The sequence below is a fragment of the Halichoerus grypus genome, chromosome 9 (genome assembly GCF_964656455.1).
Source record: "Halichoerus grypus chromosome 9, mHalGry1.hap1.1, whole genome shotgun sequence".
In the NCBI taxonomy this organism is placed as follows: Eukaryota; Metazoa; Chordata; class Mammalia; order Carnivora; family Phocidae; genus Halichoerus; species Halichoerus grypus.
Window position 1 is genome coordinate 82021612 of NC_135720.1, and position 18460 is coordinate 82040071.

At 44.0% G+C, this 18460-nt stretch overlaps 1 protein-coding gene and 1 pseudogene across 1 annotated transcript; one reads left to right on the forward strand and one right to left on the reverse strand.

Moving 5' to 3' along the window:
• Positions 1–8279: 8279 nt before the first annotated feature.
• Positions 8280–9925, reverse strand: KHDC3L (KH domain containing 3 like, subcortical maternal complex member). The gene is made up of 3 exons (XM_036101086.2): positions 9757–9925; positions 9420–9599; positions 8280–9161 (listed from the first exon to the last, which is right to left on the reverse strand). The coding sequence occupies exons 1-3, from the start codon at positions 9923–9925 to the stop codon at positions 8362–8364; spliced, it is 1149 nt and encodes a 382-aa protein (XP_035956979.2). The 3' UTR covers positions 8280–8361.
• On the forward strand, positions 9924–17912 carry LOC118541468 (myb/SANT-like DNA-binding domain-containing protein 4 pseudogene; annotated as a pseudogene).
• Positions 17913–18460: the final 548 nt, after the last annotated feature.

Consider the following 18460-nt stretch of genomic DNA (forward strand, 5'->3'; position numbering starts at 1 on the left):
CAACCTGACTATTTCCACCGGGTTCCCTTGCTGTGGAGGTTGGATGTTGTAAGTACCCAATTTGATGTAACTTTGCCTTATTCTCACTCATTGCCTACTATTACCCTCATCCATGTGTAGATTCCTTTCCTCTCCTGTTTCTATTAGGTTTTATAATAATAATAAAGTTTTCTTTCCTTTTCAAAGCTGAAACACGGCTGTTGTGAATCTTTTGTTCAGAACACCATCTCAGCATTATTGACTTTTCTTTCTTTTTAAGATTTTATTTATTTATTTGTGAGAGAGAGTACAAGCAGGGGGGTAGCAGGCAGAGGGAGAAGCAGGCTCTCCACTGAGCAAGGAGCCCCATGCATGCATGTGGGACTCCATCCCAGGACTCTGGGATCATGACCTGAGCCGAAGGCAGATGTTTAACCATCTGAGCCACCCAGTAGTCCCATTATTGACTTTTCTGATGGTAAATGTACTTACATGCTCAATATTTTAAAAAAATAAGGCAATATATAAAGTATTAAAATAATTACTTAAAAATCTCACTGCCCATGTTACCTTCAAGTAGCTTTCCATTACTCCAAATATTTTTCTATTTTATTTTTTTCTATTATTTTAGTAAACATTTTATGGATACATAGCATTCATACAAAAACACACACATTCAAAGTGTGAAAAAATCCATCAGACGATATAAAGGGAACACATCCATTTAGCCAGCACCCAGAGAAGAAACTACCAGTACTCCAGTAGCCTCCATTTGCACCCTCCCCAGGGATAACTACTATTTTGACTTAAATATAAATGGAATTACTGTAAGATTTATCCATGTTACGAGTGTTGTATGAGTAAACCATAATTTAGTTTTCTATTCTGTCTGTGTACATTTTGGTTGTTTCCTGTTTAGGCTTATAATGAAGAGTGCTACTCTGAAAGTTCTTATACATGACTTGGTGCATGCATATATGCATTTCTATTGAGTATATATCTAGGATTGGAATTGCTGGGTTATAGGACGTGCACAAGTTCAAATTGCCAAGGTGATTGAACCAATTTACATTCCTTCTAGCAATGTATGAGATTTTGAATTGCTCTACATCTTTGTCAACTGTCAGAATTTTCATTTTGGAGAATTTGGGTATTAGTGCTATTGCACTAAATTAAAAAAAAAATTAGTTGCTTAATGGTTACAATTTACATACTATAAAATTTTGAATGGACAACTCAGTTTTCTTTAGTAAATTTGTGAGTTGTTCCACCATCACCACAGAGCAGTTTTTGAACATTTCCTTCACTCCAGAAAATTCCCTTTTGCCCCTTTGTAGTCAGTTATCACTGTCTCTAGCCTCAGACAAACAATCTACTTTCTGTCTCTGCAAAGTTGCCTTCTCTGAACATTTGGTATAAATAGAATAATATAAAATGTAGCCTTTTGAGTCTGGCTTCTCTAGTTGGAATACCTCTGAGTTTTGATTGGAGGATTTAGTCTACTTAAATTTAATATAATTATCAATATGATTGGATTTATGTCTGCCATTTTGGTATTTATTTCCTATGTCTTTGTTTTTTTCCTCCATCTTGTGTTATATAAATAAATTTTGATATGCCATTTAAATAACTTTTTAAAAAATTTTTATTGTTGCCTTAGGGGTTATAAAATCCCAATTTATTCTACTTCAGATTAATGAAAATTTATTTCTGAGAAAATGAGAAACTTTATTCCTTTAACTGACATATCTATGACTAAACATAAAAAGGACAAAACCTAAAATCAATGACGACACTTGGAGGAGAGGGAAGGAAGGAGGAAGGAATAACGACTGAATAAATAGAGATGCTACCTTCTCAGATAGCAAAATCCTAGTGTTGATAGATGTGGTCAGTTTTCAGATTAATCTAAAAATGCAGGGGCGGGCACCTGGGTGGCTCAGTCGTTAAGCATCTGCCTTCAGCTCAGGTCGTGATCCCAGGGTCCTGGGTTTGAGCCCCACATCGGGCTCCCTGCTCAGCGGGAAGCCTCCTTCTCCCTCTCCCACTCCCCCTGCTTGTGTTCCCTCTCTTGCTGTGTCTCTCTCTGTCAAATAAATAAAATCTTTAAAAAAAAAAAAAATTAAAAAAAAAAAAAAAGAAATGCAGGGGCGCCTGGGTGGCTCAGTCAGTTAAGTGTCTGCCTTCGGCTCAGGTCATGGTCTCAGGGTCCTGGGATTGAGTCCTGCATCGGGCTCCCTGCTCAGTGGGGAGTCTGCTGTTCCCTCTCCCTCTGTCCCTACCCCCTGCTTGTGTGCACACGCTCTCTCTCGTGCTCTCTCTCAAATAAATAAAAATCTTTTAAAAAATAAAAAACCTAATGCAGTTACAATTATAGAACCACTTTTTTAGGGGGTGATACTGTAAGGTGAGAGTTCTTAAAGCCTGGTTATACAGGTGCTTCAGAAGGATCTGGGAAGGTTGTACATAAGGTTTTTCCTGCCTGTCTAGTGAAAAATTCTGATGAGGTAAATAGTGAAGCTATATATTTACTAAGTTTAAATTACTAACAGAAGTATATAGGCAGGTATAACAGAGATAGCCTGTTTCATATGCTCCACAGCTAAATTCTCAAGGTTTTCCAGAGAATCCATAAACAACTGAAATTGTATTCTTTTATACCTTAGTGAGTTCACTCAAAGACACTGTCCAGGCTAAACCACTTGCTGTCAACCAGTTTATCCTGCCCCCAAAATGTGTGAGCAGGATTCACTGTTCTCAGACAGTCTGCAGTTTTCTCTTTCTCTCGCTTATAAATCCTGCTTTTGTTTTTGATGTTTCCTCATGTGAGCTCTAGATTATGTATTTTTAGCAAAAATACTAGATAAATCAGGAGGCACATGTTTTGTTTTGTTTGTCCCACTCTTAGTGATGTTTAAAAAAGCATTGTTTTGATCAAAAGTGTGAAATTGAGAGATTCTGATCAGTAGTGCCAACCTGGCTTAACTAAAGTGGAGCTGCAGGAAGATCTTGCGATAGGCTACCCCACAGCTAACCTCAAAAGTTTTCTACGGATTCTATCAACAATGAACTTTTTTCTTTGATGTCTCTAGTCAGCCTATTCAAAAACTGTACAGACTGATCTCTTTACTGGCCCTCAATAGGTTTACCTGCAAAAATGTACAAACAAATGTCACTGTTTCCAGACTTCTGTAGTTTTGCTTTTGTTCCTTGACAACCTTTTCACTGACTGCCTTGGGTCTCAGTTTCCAAACGATCTTCCCTTCCAATTCACCACCTAAAATATACTCTTTCATGCAAATATAATGTGCATAGAGTTTAAAGAAAGAAATGAGCACTCCAGTGTACCTTAATAGAACAAACCCAGTATTTGGGAAGTATACGCCTTTTCCCTCAACCAATTTTCTATGTTTTTTGTAAGTTGCTTCATCTTCAGGAAAGAATATCCAATGGCAAAAAGACAGTCTCGGGGGCGCCTGGGTGGCTCAGTCGTTAAGCGTCTGCCTTCAGCTCGGGTCATGATCCCAGGGTCCTGGGATCGAGCCCCGCATCGGGCTCCCTGCTTGGTGGGAAGCCTGCTTCTCCCTCTCCCACTCCCTCTGCTTGTGTTCCCTCTCTCGCTGTCTCTCTCTCTGTCAAATAAATAAAACCTTTAAAAAAAAAAAAAAAAAAAGACAGTCTTGTCAACAGATGGTGTAGCGAAAACTGGACAGCATCATGCAGATGAAACTGGACCACGTTCTTACACCATACACAAAAATAAATTTGAAACGAATGAAAGACCTAAATGTGAGACAGGAAACCATCAAAATCCCAGAGGAGAATACAGGCAGCAACCTCTTTGACCTTGGCCATAGCAACTTCTTACTAGACACGTCTCCCAAGGCAAGGGAGATAAAAGCAAAAATGAACTGTTGGGACTTCATCAAGATAAAAAGCTTCACAGAGAAGGAAACAGTCAACAAAACTAAAAGGCAGCGTACGGAATGGGAGAAGGTATTTGCAAATGACATTTCTGATAAAGGGTTTGTATCCAAAATCTGTAAAGAACTTCTCAAACTCAATACCCCAAAAACAAATAATCCAGTCAAGAAATGGGCAGAAGACATGAACAGACATTTCTCCAAAGAAGACATACATACAAATGGCCAACAGACACATGAAAAGATGCTTAACATCACTCATCATCAGGAAAATGCAAATAAAATCTACAATGAGATATCACCTCACATGTGTCAGAATGGCTAAAATTAACAACACAAGAAACAACAGGTATTGGTGAGGATGCAGAAAAAGGGGAACCCTCTTGCACTGTTGGTGGGAATGCAAGCTGGTGCAGCCACTCTGGAAAACAGTATGGAGTTTCCTCAAAAAGTTAAAAATAGAACTACCTATGATCCTGCAATTGCACTACTAGGTATTTACCCAAAGGATACAAAAATACAGATTTGAAGGGCTACATGCACTCCAATGTTTATAGCAACATTATCAACAACAGCCAAACTATGGAGAGAGCCCAATGTCCACTGACAGATGAATGGATAAAGAAGATGTGGTATATATACAGAATGGACTATTACCCAGCCATCAGACTGAAATCTTGCCATTTGCAACAACATCGATGAAGCTAGAGTGTGTTATGCTAAACAGACTACGTCAGTCAGAGAAACACAAATACCATATGATCTCACTCACATGTGGAATTTAAGAAACAAAACTGATAAACATATGAGAAGGGGGGGAAGGAAAAAGAGAGAGAGAGGGAGGGAAACAAACCATAAGAGACTTTTTTTTTTTTTTTTATAATTTTATTTATTTATTTGAGAGAAAGAATGAGATACAGAGAGCATGAGAGGGGGGAGGGTCAGAGGGAGAAGCAGACTCCCTGCTGAGCAGGGAGCCCGATGTGGGACTCGATCCCGGGACTCCGGGATCATGACCTGAGCCGAAGGCAGTCGCTTAACCAACTGAGCCACCCAGGCGCCCCATAAGAGACTCTTAATGATAGAGAACAAACTGAAGGTTGAGGGTTGGGAGGGAGGTGGTGGAGATGGGGGATGGGCTAGATGGGTGATGGGTATTAAGGAGGGCACTTGCTGGGATGAGCACTGGATGTTTTATGTAAGTAACGAATCACTGAATTCTGAAACCAACATTGCCCTATATATTAACTAAAATTAAAAAATAAATAAGTTGCTTCATCTGGAAAACAAATGACCAAGACTGCAAATTGAACAATGAGAGTAAGCTTGTCCTTTCAAATATTAAAACATTCTATAAAGTTACATAGTTAAAACAGTGGGATAGGTATTGAAAAAAATAGAAAAGTGACACATGTGTACATAAAATAGATTGGTAACATTAAATTTGGGTAAATATAGTGAAAATAACTTCATAGCTTGTAGTGGGAAAATAAATTGGTATGGTCATTTTGTAGGGCAGTTTGGCAATATAACAATTTAATTTTATTTATAAATAAATAAGATCAAGATCAAGACCTGAACTGAGATCAAGTGAATGATCTCAATTTTAGAAGTGCTCATTCTTTAACCCAGCAATTCTATTTCTACAAAGATTTCTGTAGGAATATTCCAACATAAGGGAGCCTAGGTGACTCAGTTGGTTAAGTGTCTGCCTTCATCCCAGGTCGTGATCTCAGGGTACTGGGATCAAGCCTCACGTGGGGCCCGGAGTCTGCTGCTTTTCTCCTTCTGCCTCCACTCTCCCCCCACTCCCACTCGTGCTCTCACTCACTGTCTCTATCAAATAAATAAAATCTTAAAAAAATATTTCAACATAGACATGAAGACACAAGTAGAAAGTCAGTGCAGCAGTTTGTAATTGAGAAATTTGGGAAACTAATCAACCAGTAGCAAGGAAGGGGTTAAATAAGTGTACACTTACTGAGGAAAATCAAGTTGCTGAAAGAAAAAAAAAAGTATGTGCAGTTATGTAAAAGTACTAGTGAAACTGTTAAAAGTGTTTTCCTGTAAGAGAATAGGTTGAAAAGAGCAGATAGGGAGCTCTGGGAACCTTAAACTGGGTGAAAACTCAGGTGGCACTGCTTCACGCCCTGCTTTGAGAGGAGTCTAATAGGTTTCTTCCTTTTTTTTTTTTTAAAGGTTTTATTTATTTGACAGAGAGAGACACAGCGAGAGAGGGAACACAAGCAGGGGGAGTGGGAGAGGGAGAAGCAGGCTTCCCCGCAGAGCAGGGAGCCCGATTCGGGGCTCGATCCCAGGACCCTGGGATCATGACCTGAGCCGAAGGCAGACGCTTAACGACTGAGCCACCCAGGCGCCCCCTTCCTTTTTTTAACTGAACATTTGTTCTTTATTTACTCTGATATTGCCCTTCTGGATTAAATAATAGATTTTTAAAAAATCCAACACTTGATATGCAGAGAGAATTTTTTTTTAAAGATTTTATTTATTTGACAGAGAGAGACACAGCGAGAGAGGGAACACAAGCAGGGGGACTGGGAGAGGGAGAAGCAGACTTCCCGCAGAGCAGGGAGCCCGATGTGGGGCTCCATCCCAGGACCCTGGGATCATGACCTGAGCTGAAGGCAGACACTTAACGAATGAGCCACCCAGGCGCCCCGATATGCATAGAGAATTTTACATAAGTGTCATCACACCTAAATGCTTTTATTTCAAGTTCAACCTCCCTTCTTTTCTTGGTTCTAATCTCCATCTTACCATTTTCTTCTTTCACAAAATCATCTCAGACAAGTCTCTGTGTGTATGTATAGGATATTTTTGTCTCAGTTTCAGAATAGTCATAGACTCCTATGGCTTGTATCTGCTGCCAGTAATCTTTCTTGTAAAGGAGAAAATCTGACGTTGTGGTCCTATGGGTACTACTTAGAGGGGGAGAGTCAACATCGAGTCTTCGTTCTACTCTGATGTGACTTCAACTGAAACTGAGTCTGCATTGTTTTTGAGTCTTAAATGTTTGAAGTTCACTCTACCTAGGCTTTTCTTTGCTTCTTCTAAAAATAGTTAATAAACTGTTATAAATTCAGCTTTGCATTTTATTTCTAAGTGCTTATTTAAAATTGGATGGTCATCTATTAGTGGTGATTAAAGGGTATATGATATACTCCATTCCCTTGGTCTTTAGATTTCCTTGAATTTTTTAAAAAAGATTTTATTTATTTGAGAGAGAGAGAGCAAGAGGGGGGGGCAGAGGGAGAAGGAGAAGCAGATCACCCCTCCACCCCCTGCTAGGCAGGGAGCTGGAGGTGGGGGGGGCTTGATCCAAGGACCTGGAGATCATGACCTCAGCCTAAGGCATACCTTTAACCAACTGAGCCACCCAGGTGCCCCAGTTTCCTTGAACTTTTTAAATGAAAATATTCATAACCAAAGATTGCTGCATGTTGGTTCTTTATCCTAGCACCCAGCTGTTAACAGTTTGCTTCCTTCTGCGAGCCTGGCACTGGAGTCCCAGCTGCCAGGAGTAGAGCAGGAAGCCAAAATGATAGAGGTGCTAATTATCACTACAAAGGCAATCATTATAATATGTAAATATATCAAATTAACATGTACAGCTTAAATTTACACGATGTTATATGTCAAATATATTTCAGTTAAAAAGAAAAAAAAGTGGCAAAGAGGACTAGCCATCATCCCGCGCCAGAACTCCCCGCTGCTGCGGTTACTAAGGGAAGAATTACCAGCGCTGCTGGTGTCTCACTTGCAGCAAACCTCGCTGAAGGTGGGATGACCCCCGCAAGACTTGAGGACAACAGCAGGACAGTCCTGGCTCCTCCCAATTTTCCCCTTCCTCGCCGTCAGGTGGACGAGCTGGGAAGTCGGGGGCTGCTTCCGGTGCCACGATATATCCAGCCACGTGGATCGGGTTGGAACTAAGTTTTCTCATCCCACATCAACTAGAGTAGAAACACCACACGCTTTAAGAAGTTTTCTATCGAGGACGGACTCGATGGGCTGGAGAAGCCTCTTAACCGGCAAAACCAGATTCTTGCGGTTAAAGAGCACGAGGGAAGCACCAGCCGGTGGCGGGGAAGAGTGCTGCCTCGGGCGGCTAGAAAACCAAGAGGTCTCACCTGCATCTAGGTAGAGAGCAGCCTAGCGCAGATATTGGCTGCTGGAGGAAAGGCCTCTCCCTCCCCTTTTACCTGCCAATTAGTAGACGCTAGAGAAATTCAATTATTTATTAGGGAACTTCGATTCTTTATTAGAACTCTTTACATCAGTGTTTGCAAACATTTAACATGGGGGCGGGGACCAATAACTACCCACACCATTCTTTCCCCAGCTTCTGCATGAGGAAGCAGGACTTAGATGAATAGAGCAGCAGTATGGCCTTACACTTTATCCTTGCCTGGCTCCTGCTCCCGGGCCCCAAGTGCTTTTATGACCTGGTAACCGGGCCCTGGGTAGCGTCCGGGGACCGCTGAGTCGCCGCCTCCCGGGCAGCCTCTGGGGACCGTTGGGTCGCCGCCTCCCGGGCAGCCTCGGGGGACCGCTGGGTCGTCGCCTCCCGGGCTGCGCCGGGGGACCGCTGGGTCGCCGCCTCCCGGGCTGCGCCGGGGGACCGCTGGGTCGCCGCCTCGCGGGCAGCCCCTGGGGACCGCTGGGTCGCCGCCTCGCGGGCTGCGCCGGGGGACCGCTGGGTCGCCGCCTCGCGGGCAGCCTTCGGGGACCAGTGGGTCGCCGCCTCGCGGGCAGCCTTCGGGGACCGCTGGGTCGCCGCCTCGCGGGCAGCCTTCGGGGACCGCTGGGTCGCCGCCTCGCGGGCAGCCTTCGGGGAACTCTGGGTCGCCGCCTCGCGGGCAGCCTTCGGGGAACTCTGGGTCGCCGCCTCGCGGGCAGCCTTCGGGGAACTCTGGGTCGCCGCCTCGCGGGCAGCCTTCGGGGAACTCTGGGTCGCCGCCTCCCGGGCAGTGTCGGGGAACTTCTGGGTTGCCGCCTCCCGGGCAGTGTCGGGGAACTTCGGGGTCGCTGCCTCCCGGGCAGTCTTCGGGGAGCTCTGGGTCGCCGTCTCCCGGGCAGTCTCCGGGGAGCTCTGGGTCGCCGTCTCCCGGGCAGTCTTCGGGGAGCTCTGGGTCGCCGTCTCCCGGGCAACGTCGGGGGACCGCTGGGTTGCGGCCTCTCGGGAAGCATCGGGGGACCGCTGGGTCGCTGCGTCCTGGGCAGGGACCTTCTCTGAGCCTGGAAGAACAGTGTGGAGACCTTACCTGTGTCCCCATACTCTTTCCACAAAAGGATTCATCCGTATGGGCTGGGGGGTTGGGGTCCGGGATTTGAGGTCAATTTGGCCTTCTAGATCCCCTTGCAAGAAGAAATCTCTCTCCTGGACGGACTGAGAGGATGAGACCGCTGCTCGGTTTCATCCAGAAAGCATCAATCAGGATCCCTCCCAAGGAACCCTGGCCTGCCCGGGGTGCCCCTATTTATCTGGTTCCGTACTTTGTGCCCGGAGTTGGCGGTGATAGTCAGCCAAATTCATGATCATCTTGGATACATCTTTCTGGTAATAAGGCCGACCAAATATCAAGATCTCAGCCTCGCCCTCGGGGTCCCACCGATTAACGTGAAGCAGGGTCTGCGACACACACTCGACGTGTGGGATGTGCTCTCCTCCCCGGCCTGCGCAGGAAGCAAAGAGGCTGTGAGGGGTGGGATTTGGGAGGAGAAGGCGGCGGGAGGAGGCAGCGCTGGATTGCGGCTAGGGCCACTGGAGAGGCTTGCCCTGGGGAGAGGAGAGGGAAAGACCGCATTGGGCACCCCTCTCGGACCCACTCACCGAAGATCGCTTCCACCAGCCACGCCTCGAGGTGAACTGCCTTCGGACTCTTCAGGTACTCGGAGTGGAACCAGTAGGGCTGCTTGGTGAGGTTACCGAGCACCGTGAACAGCGTCCCTTCTCGCTGCTCCAGCTGCACGAGCGTCGGAAACCGCCTGGGAGTGGCCATGCTGCAGCAGGCCTTGCTGGTAGCGGCTGTGCGGCTGCCAACCCGAAGGCCGAGGTTGGGACCAGCTGCCGCAGTTGCGGCGGGGCCAGGGCCTCATTTCAAGGGCTTTTGGCAAGCCCCTCCCCATCCGCGCCCTTTTCATTGGATTCCAGCCCTCACCTCCCAAACTCCGCTGCTGGGGCTTCTTCTCGAGATCGCCCGAGTGCGCTGAGCCGAGCACCTGGGCGCTCTAGGAGGGGCCATTGCTCGGGACCCGCCCTTTTCCCAGGCTCTGGAAGCCAGAGGCGGAGCGGCCGCGTGGGAGCTCTGTCTGGAAAGCTGGCCTCTGGGAGGTGCGGGCAGCCGCAGAGAGGTAGGGAACATCCAGCGTCAGGACAATACCTTTAAGAGAAGCGAACTAGTCTGTGCGGAGACACACGTGCCTTCCCGCGGTTCTAAGGGGACCAGCATTCCTGAGGGGTTGGAATGACTTTTTCGTGGAAAACCTAATGAAATATATGGAAAAAGTCAAAGCTTAAGGTATTCAAGGGCTAAAGTAAGTCCCACTTCCTCCTGAACCCTGACCACTGAGTTGCCTCCCCAGAGGCCATCACATTTCCAGCTTCTTCCTTAACCTGTCAGAGACAGTTGAGCACACCCAGCAGTATATGGTCTATGTGGTTTGGGCGCCACAGAGGAATCCATTGAAACTTTTTTGAATCCATTGACACTTTTTTTAATTCTCTAAGTAATACAATATTTCTGTGTCTTGGTTTTTTTGTCCAGCTTAAAGCATTACCCATTGATTGCTACTCAGGAAGATAAAGCTGTATTGCTCTTGAATCAGTAGTTGGGGTGTCATGCCCAGACCCAGCAGTGAGAGATCCCCAGAACTCAGGCTCATCCTTGTATCCTCCATGGGAGTTCTGTAGGCCAAAGAAGTGAGTGAGAAATTTGTAGGTGTGTGACAACATCAAAAGTCTTGAGAACTAAGCAGAATATGAATTGAGAGCAAAAAAAGGGCAAAATCCATTCAAAGGATCACAGGATGGAGTTATAAACTTCTGTGGTAGGCAGAATGATTGAATGTGTGTATAACTGACACCCGGGGATCTGGGCTTCATAACTGTCCCCTCTGGAGGTTATGGACTCACTAACATAGCAACTATAAATTGAATTTTAAGGTCCCATCAGTGTTGCCAACAAGAATCCAATCCAGGAGGTATTTCCATGAAAATCTCTAGTCTGTAATCTCTTTGATGATATAGGATAACATATTGTTTCTTAGTTAGCATAAGAAAACACTTAGGGTTCTATGCATGTTATTGTCATTTATGTGTATGCGTGTGGAGTGCATGTGTAGAGATCTTTTACTTCATTGAAGTTTTAGAGTTGGGTATAGAAATACTTGAGAATTAAAACCATAGTGTAAATAATTTCGTTTAAAAGGAATCTCTCATTTGTGTAGAACTCATGGTTTTTACTATAGATATCTTTCCTACTTTGTTTCTGATTAGCTTGCAGGAAGCTGAGGATGAGGTAGCTGAATTCCAGGAAGGAAGGAGAAAATTAGAGGCAGAGTTGTGGGCACAATTAGTTCAGGCCGAACGAAGAAATAGAGACTTGCAAGCTGGTAAGGAGACCGAAACATAAAGTGGAAGCATTGAAGACAATTGTGGCAGGAGATGCTGATGCCTAATGTGCTAGGTTTATTAAAATGAGAAATATATTTTTTCAGGTGGAACTTAAGAGCAGTAGTCCACAACAACAGAATAAGCTTCAAGTGAAATTTTGAAATAAAATGTGTTCTTTCATGGAACCAAGGGAAAGGTGGTTTAGAGTTTAGAAGTTCACTTATAAACTTCATAGGTGTCAGTTTTCTAGCTATAATGTTCCTTTAATTTTCAAAGGCTGTCTGATTGTTTTGACAGATAGATTGCCTCTTCTACAGGACTTTAAAATTACATATATAACATACACAGTTATTTCAGTATTACTCATTGTCCCTTCAGTTTTGGAGTCTCGTTTGGGTTAAAAAATTAGCTTTAAAAAGGCGTTTTCAGGGTGCCTGGGTGGCTCAGTTGGTTAAGTGACTGCCTTCGGCTCAGGTCATGATCCTGCAGTCCCGGGATCGAGTCCCGCATCGGGCTCCCTGCTCTGCAGGGAGTCTGCTCCTCCCTCTGACCCTCCCCCCTCTCATGTGCTCTCTCTCTCATTCTCTCTCTCTCAAATAAATAAATAAAATCTTTAAAAAAATAAAAATAAAAATAAATAAAAAGGCGTTTTCAGTAGTAAAAAGATTAACCCTTTTCATTGCTCTTTACTACCTGCCTTAGACAAATGCTTGGGAGTGTTTCTGTGTCTGGGGAGTGAATGGGTTTGGGGAAGGTAGTGAGAGACTTCAGGTAAGGGGTAAGGAATTTGGACTCTTGGTGGTAGTTTACACTGGCCTTACCCTGGGCTGCATTCAGCCTGAGAACCCAGAGGTTCTCTCACCAAGTTCATGGTATTTGAGGCAATGGTTTCATTATTTTACTTCTCTTCAGAGAGAGACTTCCTTTCATTTTGATAGAGCAAATCTATTGTTTTCTGAGGAAGAATGAATATTTTGAGGCCTTGCATGTTGGAAAATATTTTTTCTTTTTTTTAAAGATTTTATTTATTTATTTGACAGAGAGAGACACAGAGAGAGAGGGAACACAAGCAGGGGAAGTGGGAGAGGGAGAAGCAGGCTTCCTGCTGAGCAGTGAGCCCAATGTGGGGCTCCATCCCAGGACCCTGGGATCATGACCTGAGCCAAAGGTAGACGCTTAACGACTGAGCCACCCAGGCACCCCTGGAAAATATTTTTATTCCATCCACACAGTAGATTGAACATTTGGTCTTAGAATTCTTTTTTTTTTTTTTTAAGATTTTATTTATTTATTTGACAGAGAGAGACACAGCGAGAGAGGGAACACAAGGAGAGGGAGAGGGAGAGGGAGAAGCAGGCTTCCTGCTGAGCAGGGAGCCCATGCAGGGCTCTATCCCAGGACCCTGGGACCATGACCTGAGCCAAAGGCAGACACCCAACGACTAAGCCACCCAGGCGCCCCTGGTCTTAGAATTCTTGATTGAAATAATTTTTCCCTCAAAATTTCATGCTTCACTTAATTGTCTGCTAGCTTCCAGTGATGCTTTTGAGAAGTTTAGGCCATTCTGATCTTAATCTTTGGGAGATATTCTTCGATTATTTTATTAAACATTTTTTTCCTTGTGTTTCCTCTTACCTCTTTCTAGAACTCCTGTTATTTAAAAGTTGGCCTTCTGGACTGCTATTCTTTTTCTTTTCTTTTTCATCTGCCCTATATTGTTTTTGTCTGTCTAGTAAAAAACTAATTGGAAGCTCTGAGCATGTATGTTTGTCTACATCCAACATTCACTGAGGGAGATATGAGTAGAACTTTTTCTTGAGAACCCTAGTGCAGTCTCATCCGCTTCCCCCCACCCCCCACAGGCCAACATATTCATGATCATTAACATGGCAGGCCCTCACAGCCAGTTCCTGGCACAGAGTGGGACAAGGGAGGGAATGGCTCCCACAGGTAGTGAAGTGAAGGGAGAGAGGGGCAGGAATTGACCCACTGCAGCCTGGATACCTTCCACCCCAGCCCTTGAGCTTGCACCACAAAGGGCCAAATTGGCCCGGCTAGGTTTTTGTGATAGACCCCAGATTCTGGGCAACTGCCCTGGATCCTACCCTCTACCCCGCATTAGGTGATTACTGTACACGTGGGAGGGAAATGGCGTGCCTTTCTCCTTTCCTTCTAGGTGCTACAGTAGGCCCTGAGGAAGAGGTGCTGCCAGAGCTCACTCTAACCCCAACCACATCCCCAAGTCTATATTGGCCCCGTAGTTGGAGTTGAGCAGATCACAGACCAGGAGCAGGATCCCAAAGTCTGAGGTGGCCCCTGAGGTGGGGACATGGCTGGACTCATTTGGACCTAGCTTGCCTCATCTTAATGCTTCTGCCGCCAAGAGTGTGGCCAGTGACTTTTCTTTCTGCCCCTCCATTTCTTTCCTTTTTTTTTTTTTAAGTTTTTTTGTTGTTGTTGTTTTTTAAAGATTTTATTTATTTATTTGTAAGAGAGAGAGAGAGAGCACAAGCAGAGAGAGCGGCAGGCAGAGGGAGAAGCAGGCTCCCCGCTGAGCAAGGAGCCTGATGCGGGACTCGATTCCAGGACCCTGGGATCATGACCTAAGCCAAAGGTAGATGCCCAACCAACTGAACCAACCAGGCATCCCAGTCCACCCCTCCATTTCTTTTCCACAGCCTTTAGGCTCTATTATTTTTATTCTAATAGATTAGTTTCCCTTATTGTTTGAGATTGGAAGAAAACACTTCTTCGTTAAGTTTGTACTGCACGGGCAGGATGCGGGTTTTTTCCCCACTCTTAACAGAGGGCCAGCTTAGAGGGGGTGGAGACATCACAAAATCCAGCAGGTTTCCCTAGGGAAGAAGGAATTCTGTCACATCAGCTCCTGTCCTAGCCTTTCAACCATTTGTAACATGTACAATTCAGTGGCATTATATGTATTCACAATGTTCTGGAATTATCACCACTCAAAACTTTATCATCCCTGCCAGCCTGCCCTACAAATTTCAGACTTGCCAGCTACACAATCCCATAAGCCAGTTCCTTGAAATAAATCTCTTTGTGTGTGTGTATCTGGTTCTGTTTCTTTGGTGAACCTTGATTGATAAACTCCTTGAGGACTTGCTGACTTTCTTTTGTTCTCTAACTATATCCTCATGCTTACCCCATCCAAGTACTTGTGACATCATATTACAATTGCTTCTTTTGTTTTTCTTCTCCTTTTGGGGACGGAGATTGTCTTTCAGGAGTGTACCCAGCATCTTTCAAAATGTCTGTCATACTGTAGGCACTTACTCTTTGATGAGTGAATGAATAGTTTTAATTTCTTCTATATGGCTGGTGGTTTTTAGGCTGGAAGTGAGGACTTGGGCATGAGGGAAATTTAGGGAGAGCTAGGGCTTTAGTCCTTACCAAGTACCCAGTTCTGTCAAAGGCTTGACTTCTCCTGAGAGAGGGATAGACAGACAGACAGACACACACACACACAGAAGGAATGTGTGTGTGTGTGTGTGTGTGTGTCTTTTAATGGGAAAAGCATGTTTTTATGTGAGTCTGTGGAAACTAGAGGATGATAATGAAGTTCCTGTGCAATTACCAGTGATGGTTCTAGAGAAGAGACTGCAATGACTAGGCATTTCCAGATGATACCTGGTATAGTGGAAAGAAGCAAAAAGTTCTAAGTGAGACAAACTTAAGCCTTCAAGTTTAAAAACACATTATAAAGCAATAGTTCTTTCTACAGTGGCCTCATATTTAGAATGCCAGAACCTTGAATTGTGTGTGACTTTAGTGAAAAAAGAAAAAAAAACAACCAACTAGAAATTGCCAGCTATGGGAAAGAGCAGAGAACTTATAAAAAGTTCAATTATATGCAAAAATATACCTGTAAGTGATTAAGTAGACAGCATTAAACAGTAAGTTAGAAAATATTTAATAAATGGAACTAGGTGGTGACTAATGATGAAAAATAACATTTACATTGGTTTACATCTTAAAACATAAGTGAAACATTCTTGATCAATTCAAATAAATACAAGAAGAATGATCAAACTTATACAGCCTTTACTGAGTCCCTGCTCTTGTGGACAGTTGGGGAAAGGTGATGGAAATGGGATGTCAAAGTCAGGTGTAGGGGTGCCTGGGTGGCTCAGTCGTTAAGTGTCTGCCTTCGGCTCAGGTCATGATCCCAGGGTCCTGGGATCGGGTCCCGCATTGGGCTCCCTGCTCAGCGGGAAGCCTGCTTCTCCTTCTCCCACTCCCCCTGCTTGTGTTCCCTTTCTCGCTGTGTCTCTCTGTCAAAGAAATAAATAAAAAATCTTTATAAAAAAAAAGTCAAGTGTATACCCTCAGGAGTATACAGTAGGTGCTATAAAGGTGACTAAAGGATAAAAGGTAATTTCAGTTGGTTAAATAACTTACCCAAACTTGATTTTCAGGAATTATGTTCTTTTCTTGAGGTTTTTTTTTTTTTTCCTTTCTTGAGTATTTCTGACCCACCTTAGAGGCAGTCTGGCAGAGGTGCGACGGGGTTGCAGGAACTTCATTCTCAAGTATTAGTCCTTGAAAAAAATTGCCCAGGTATAATATGCCATTGGTGCTATATCATCTTTACAAGGATTACTCACAGTGTTGTGTATTGAACATACGACCTTTGGAGCAAGTGGGCTACCATCTCCCAGATCCTCATAGAGGCAGAGCAAATACTAGAGGAAGGAAAAAGCCAAGTTTTCACTTCAGTAATTCCTTGAAGTGTGCTGCAACATAGGAATGATCCAACCTGCCTGTGTTACTAGATGAGCGGAAAACTCTGATTTATTTTTTATTTTTTAAAAAAGATGTTATTTGTCAGAGAGAGAGAGAGCATAAGTAGGGGGAGCAGCAGGCAGAGGGAGAAACAGGCTCCCGCTGAGCAAGGAGCCTGTTTCAGGACTCGATCCCAGGACCCTGGGATCATGACCTGAGCTGACGGCAGACACTTAACTGACTGAGCCACCCAGGCATCCAAAAACTCTGATATAAACAAAGTGCCAACAAGGGATTGCCTTTGATTCTTGTTCTTTGTAGCATTTTTCACTTTTCACCTCTTTCCTTACTGTAAAAACTCTGCATTTAAGTTAGGAAAACGAAGCAGTTGAAAAAGAAAAGGAAAAGCAATTTTGATGTTCAAGAAACTCAGACCCTTTTGCAAGAAATTGCAAAAAGAAAAGAAGTAATTTTTTCCAAGCAGTTCAATATAACAACATGATGAAGTGGCTGGCTTGAGAGGAGATTGTGCAGGGTGTCAATGCCATAGGAGAAGGAGAACAGAGGACAGGGAAGGAAGTGAAAATAAGGTACCTTGACCTTGACTGGCGGGCACCTATGAAGAGGAAGAGGATGAAGCGAACAAGAACATTAAGCTGGCTGGTTCAGGATGTCTCCTTCCCACATCTGATTTAGATGACTCTCTCACTGAAGAGATAGATGAAAAGATTGGATTCTGAAATGATACAAATTTTGATTGGTAAAATGTGGCAGATTTTAGGGATGCAGGTGGATCCTTAACTGAGGTTAAGGTGCAAGAGGAAGAGAGAGATCCCCAGAGCCCCGATTTTGAGATTGAGGAGGAAGAAGTGTTGTCATCAGTCATACCAGATTCCAGGAGGGAAAATGAACTTCCTGATTTCCCCCACATCGATGACTTTTTTACTCTGAACCATTTAGGTCTGCATATGATGACCCCCATTTGCTGGTAAACATAGAGAAACAGAAACTGGAGTTGGAAAAACGACGCCTGGATATTGAGGCTGAAAGGCCGCAGGTAGAAAAGGAACACCTAGAGATCGGCAAGGAGGGGCCACAGAATGGGAGAGAGAAGTCGAGGCTACAGATTGTCAACTCTGACAACCCCTCTTTGGAAAATGAACTTGACCAAGGACAAAAGTCCATACTTCAACCACAGGACATAGAAACAGAGAATTGAAACTTGAGAGAGAACACTTACAACTGGAAAAAGATAGGTTACAGTTCTTAAAGTTTGAATCAGAGAAGCTGCAGATTGAAAAAGAACACTTACAAGTAGAGAAAAAGAGACTGCAAATTCAGAAGGAAGGACACTTGCAGTGATTTAATTTGGTCTCCATTTAGCAAATGTTTGTAAACCATAGGTTTTTCTCTATATTGGGTAATATAAAAATGGTTGCAAGATTAGCTATGTTTTTTTTTTCCTGTTTAATGTCAGTGTTTTCAATAGGAAAAAGATAGCTATGTGTGGGTAACTGTATACTTAAATAGTACATTACATAAAAACTATGTGCCCTAGCATAAATAGTATAGCAAAAACTAATGTGCTGTACTCTTTGAATTAGTAAAATTGCATAGAATCTTGTATAATCTGTGCACTCAGTTTACAATTATGTCTATGTAAAATTCTAGCTTGGCGGTTCTTTTTTTTTTTTTTTTAAGATTTTATTTATTTACTTGACAGAGAGAGACACAGAGAGAGAGGGAACACAAGCAGGGGGAGTGGGAGAGGGAGAAGCAGACTTCCCTCAGAGCAGGGAGCCCGATGTGGGGCTCGATCCCAGGACCCTGGGACCATGACCTGAGCCGAAGGCAGACGCTTAATGACTGAGCCACCCAGGCGCCCCCAGCTTGGCAGTTCTTGATGGTGGGGGGAGGGGTAATTCTGACCCCCAAAAGACATTTGGCAACATCTGGAGACATTTTTGGTTCAAAATGGGGGAGTGGAAAAGGTTGCTTCTAATATGTAGTGGGTAGAGGCCAGAGATGCCTACCTATATCCTACCATGCACAGGACAGCCCTCCACCAAAAAGAATTATCCAACACAAAATGTCAGTTTTGCTGAGGTTGAGAAACGCTTTCCTAGCGTGTGTACCTCTATAGCTTAGGTTTATAATTTCAGAATATTAAAGCCTC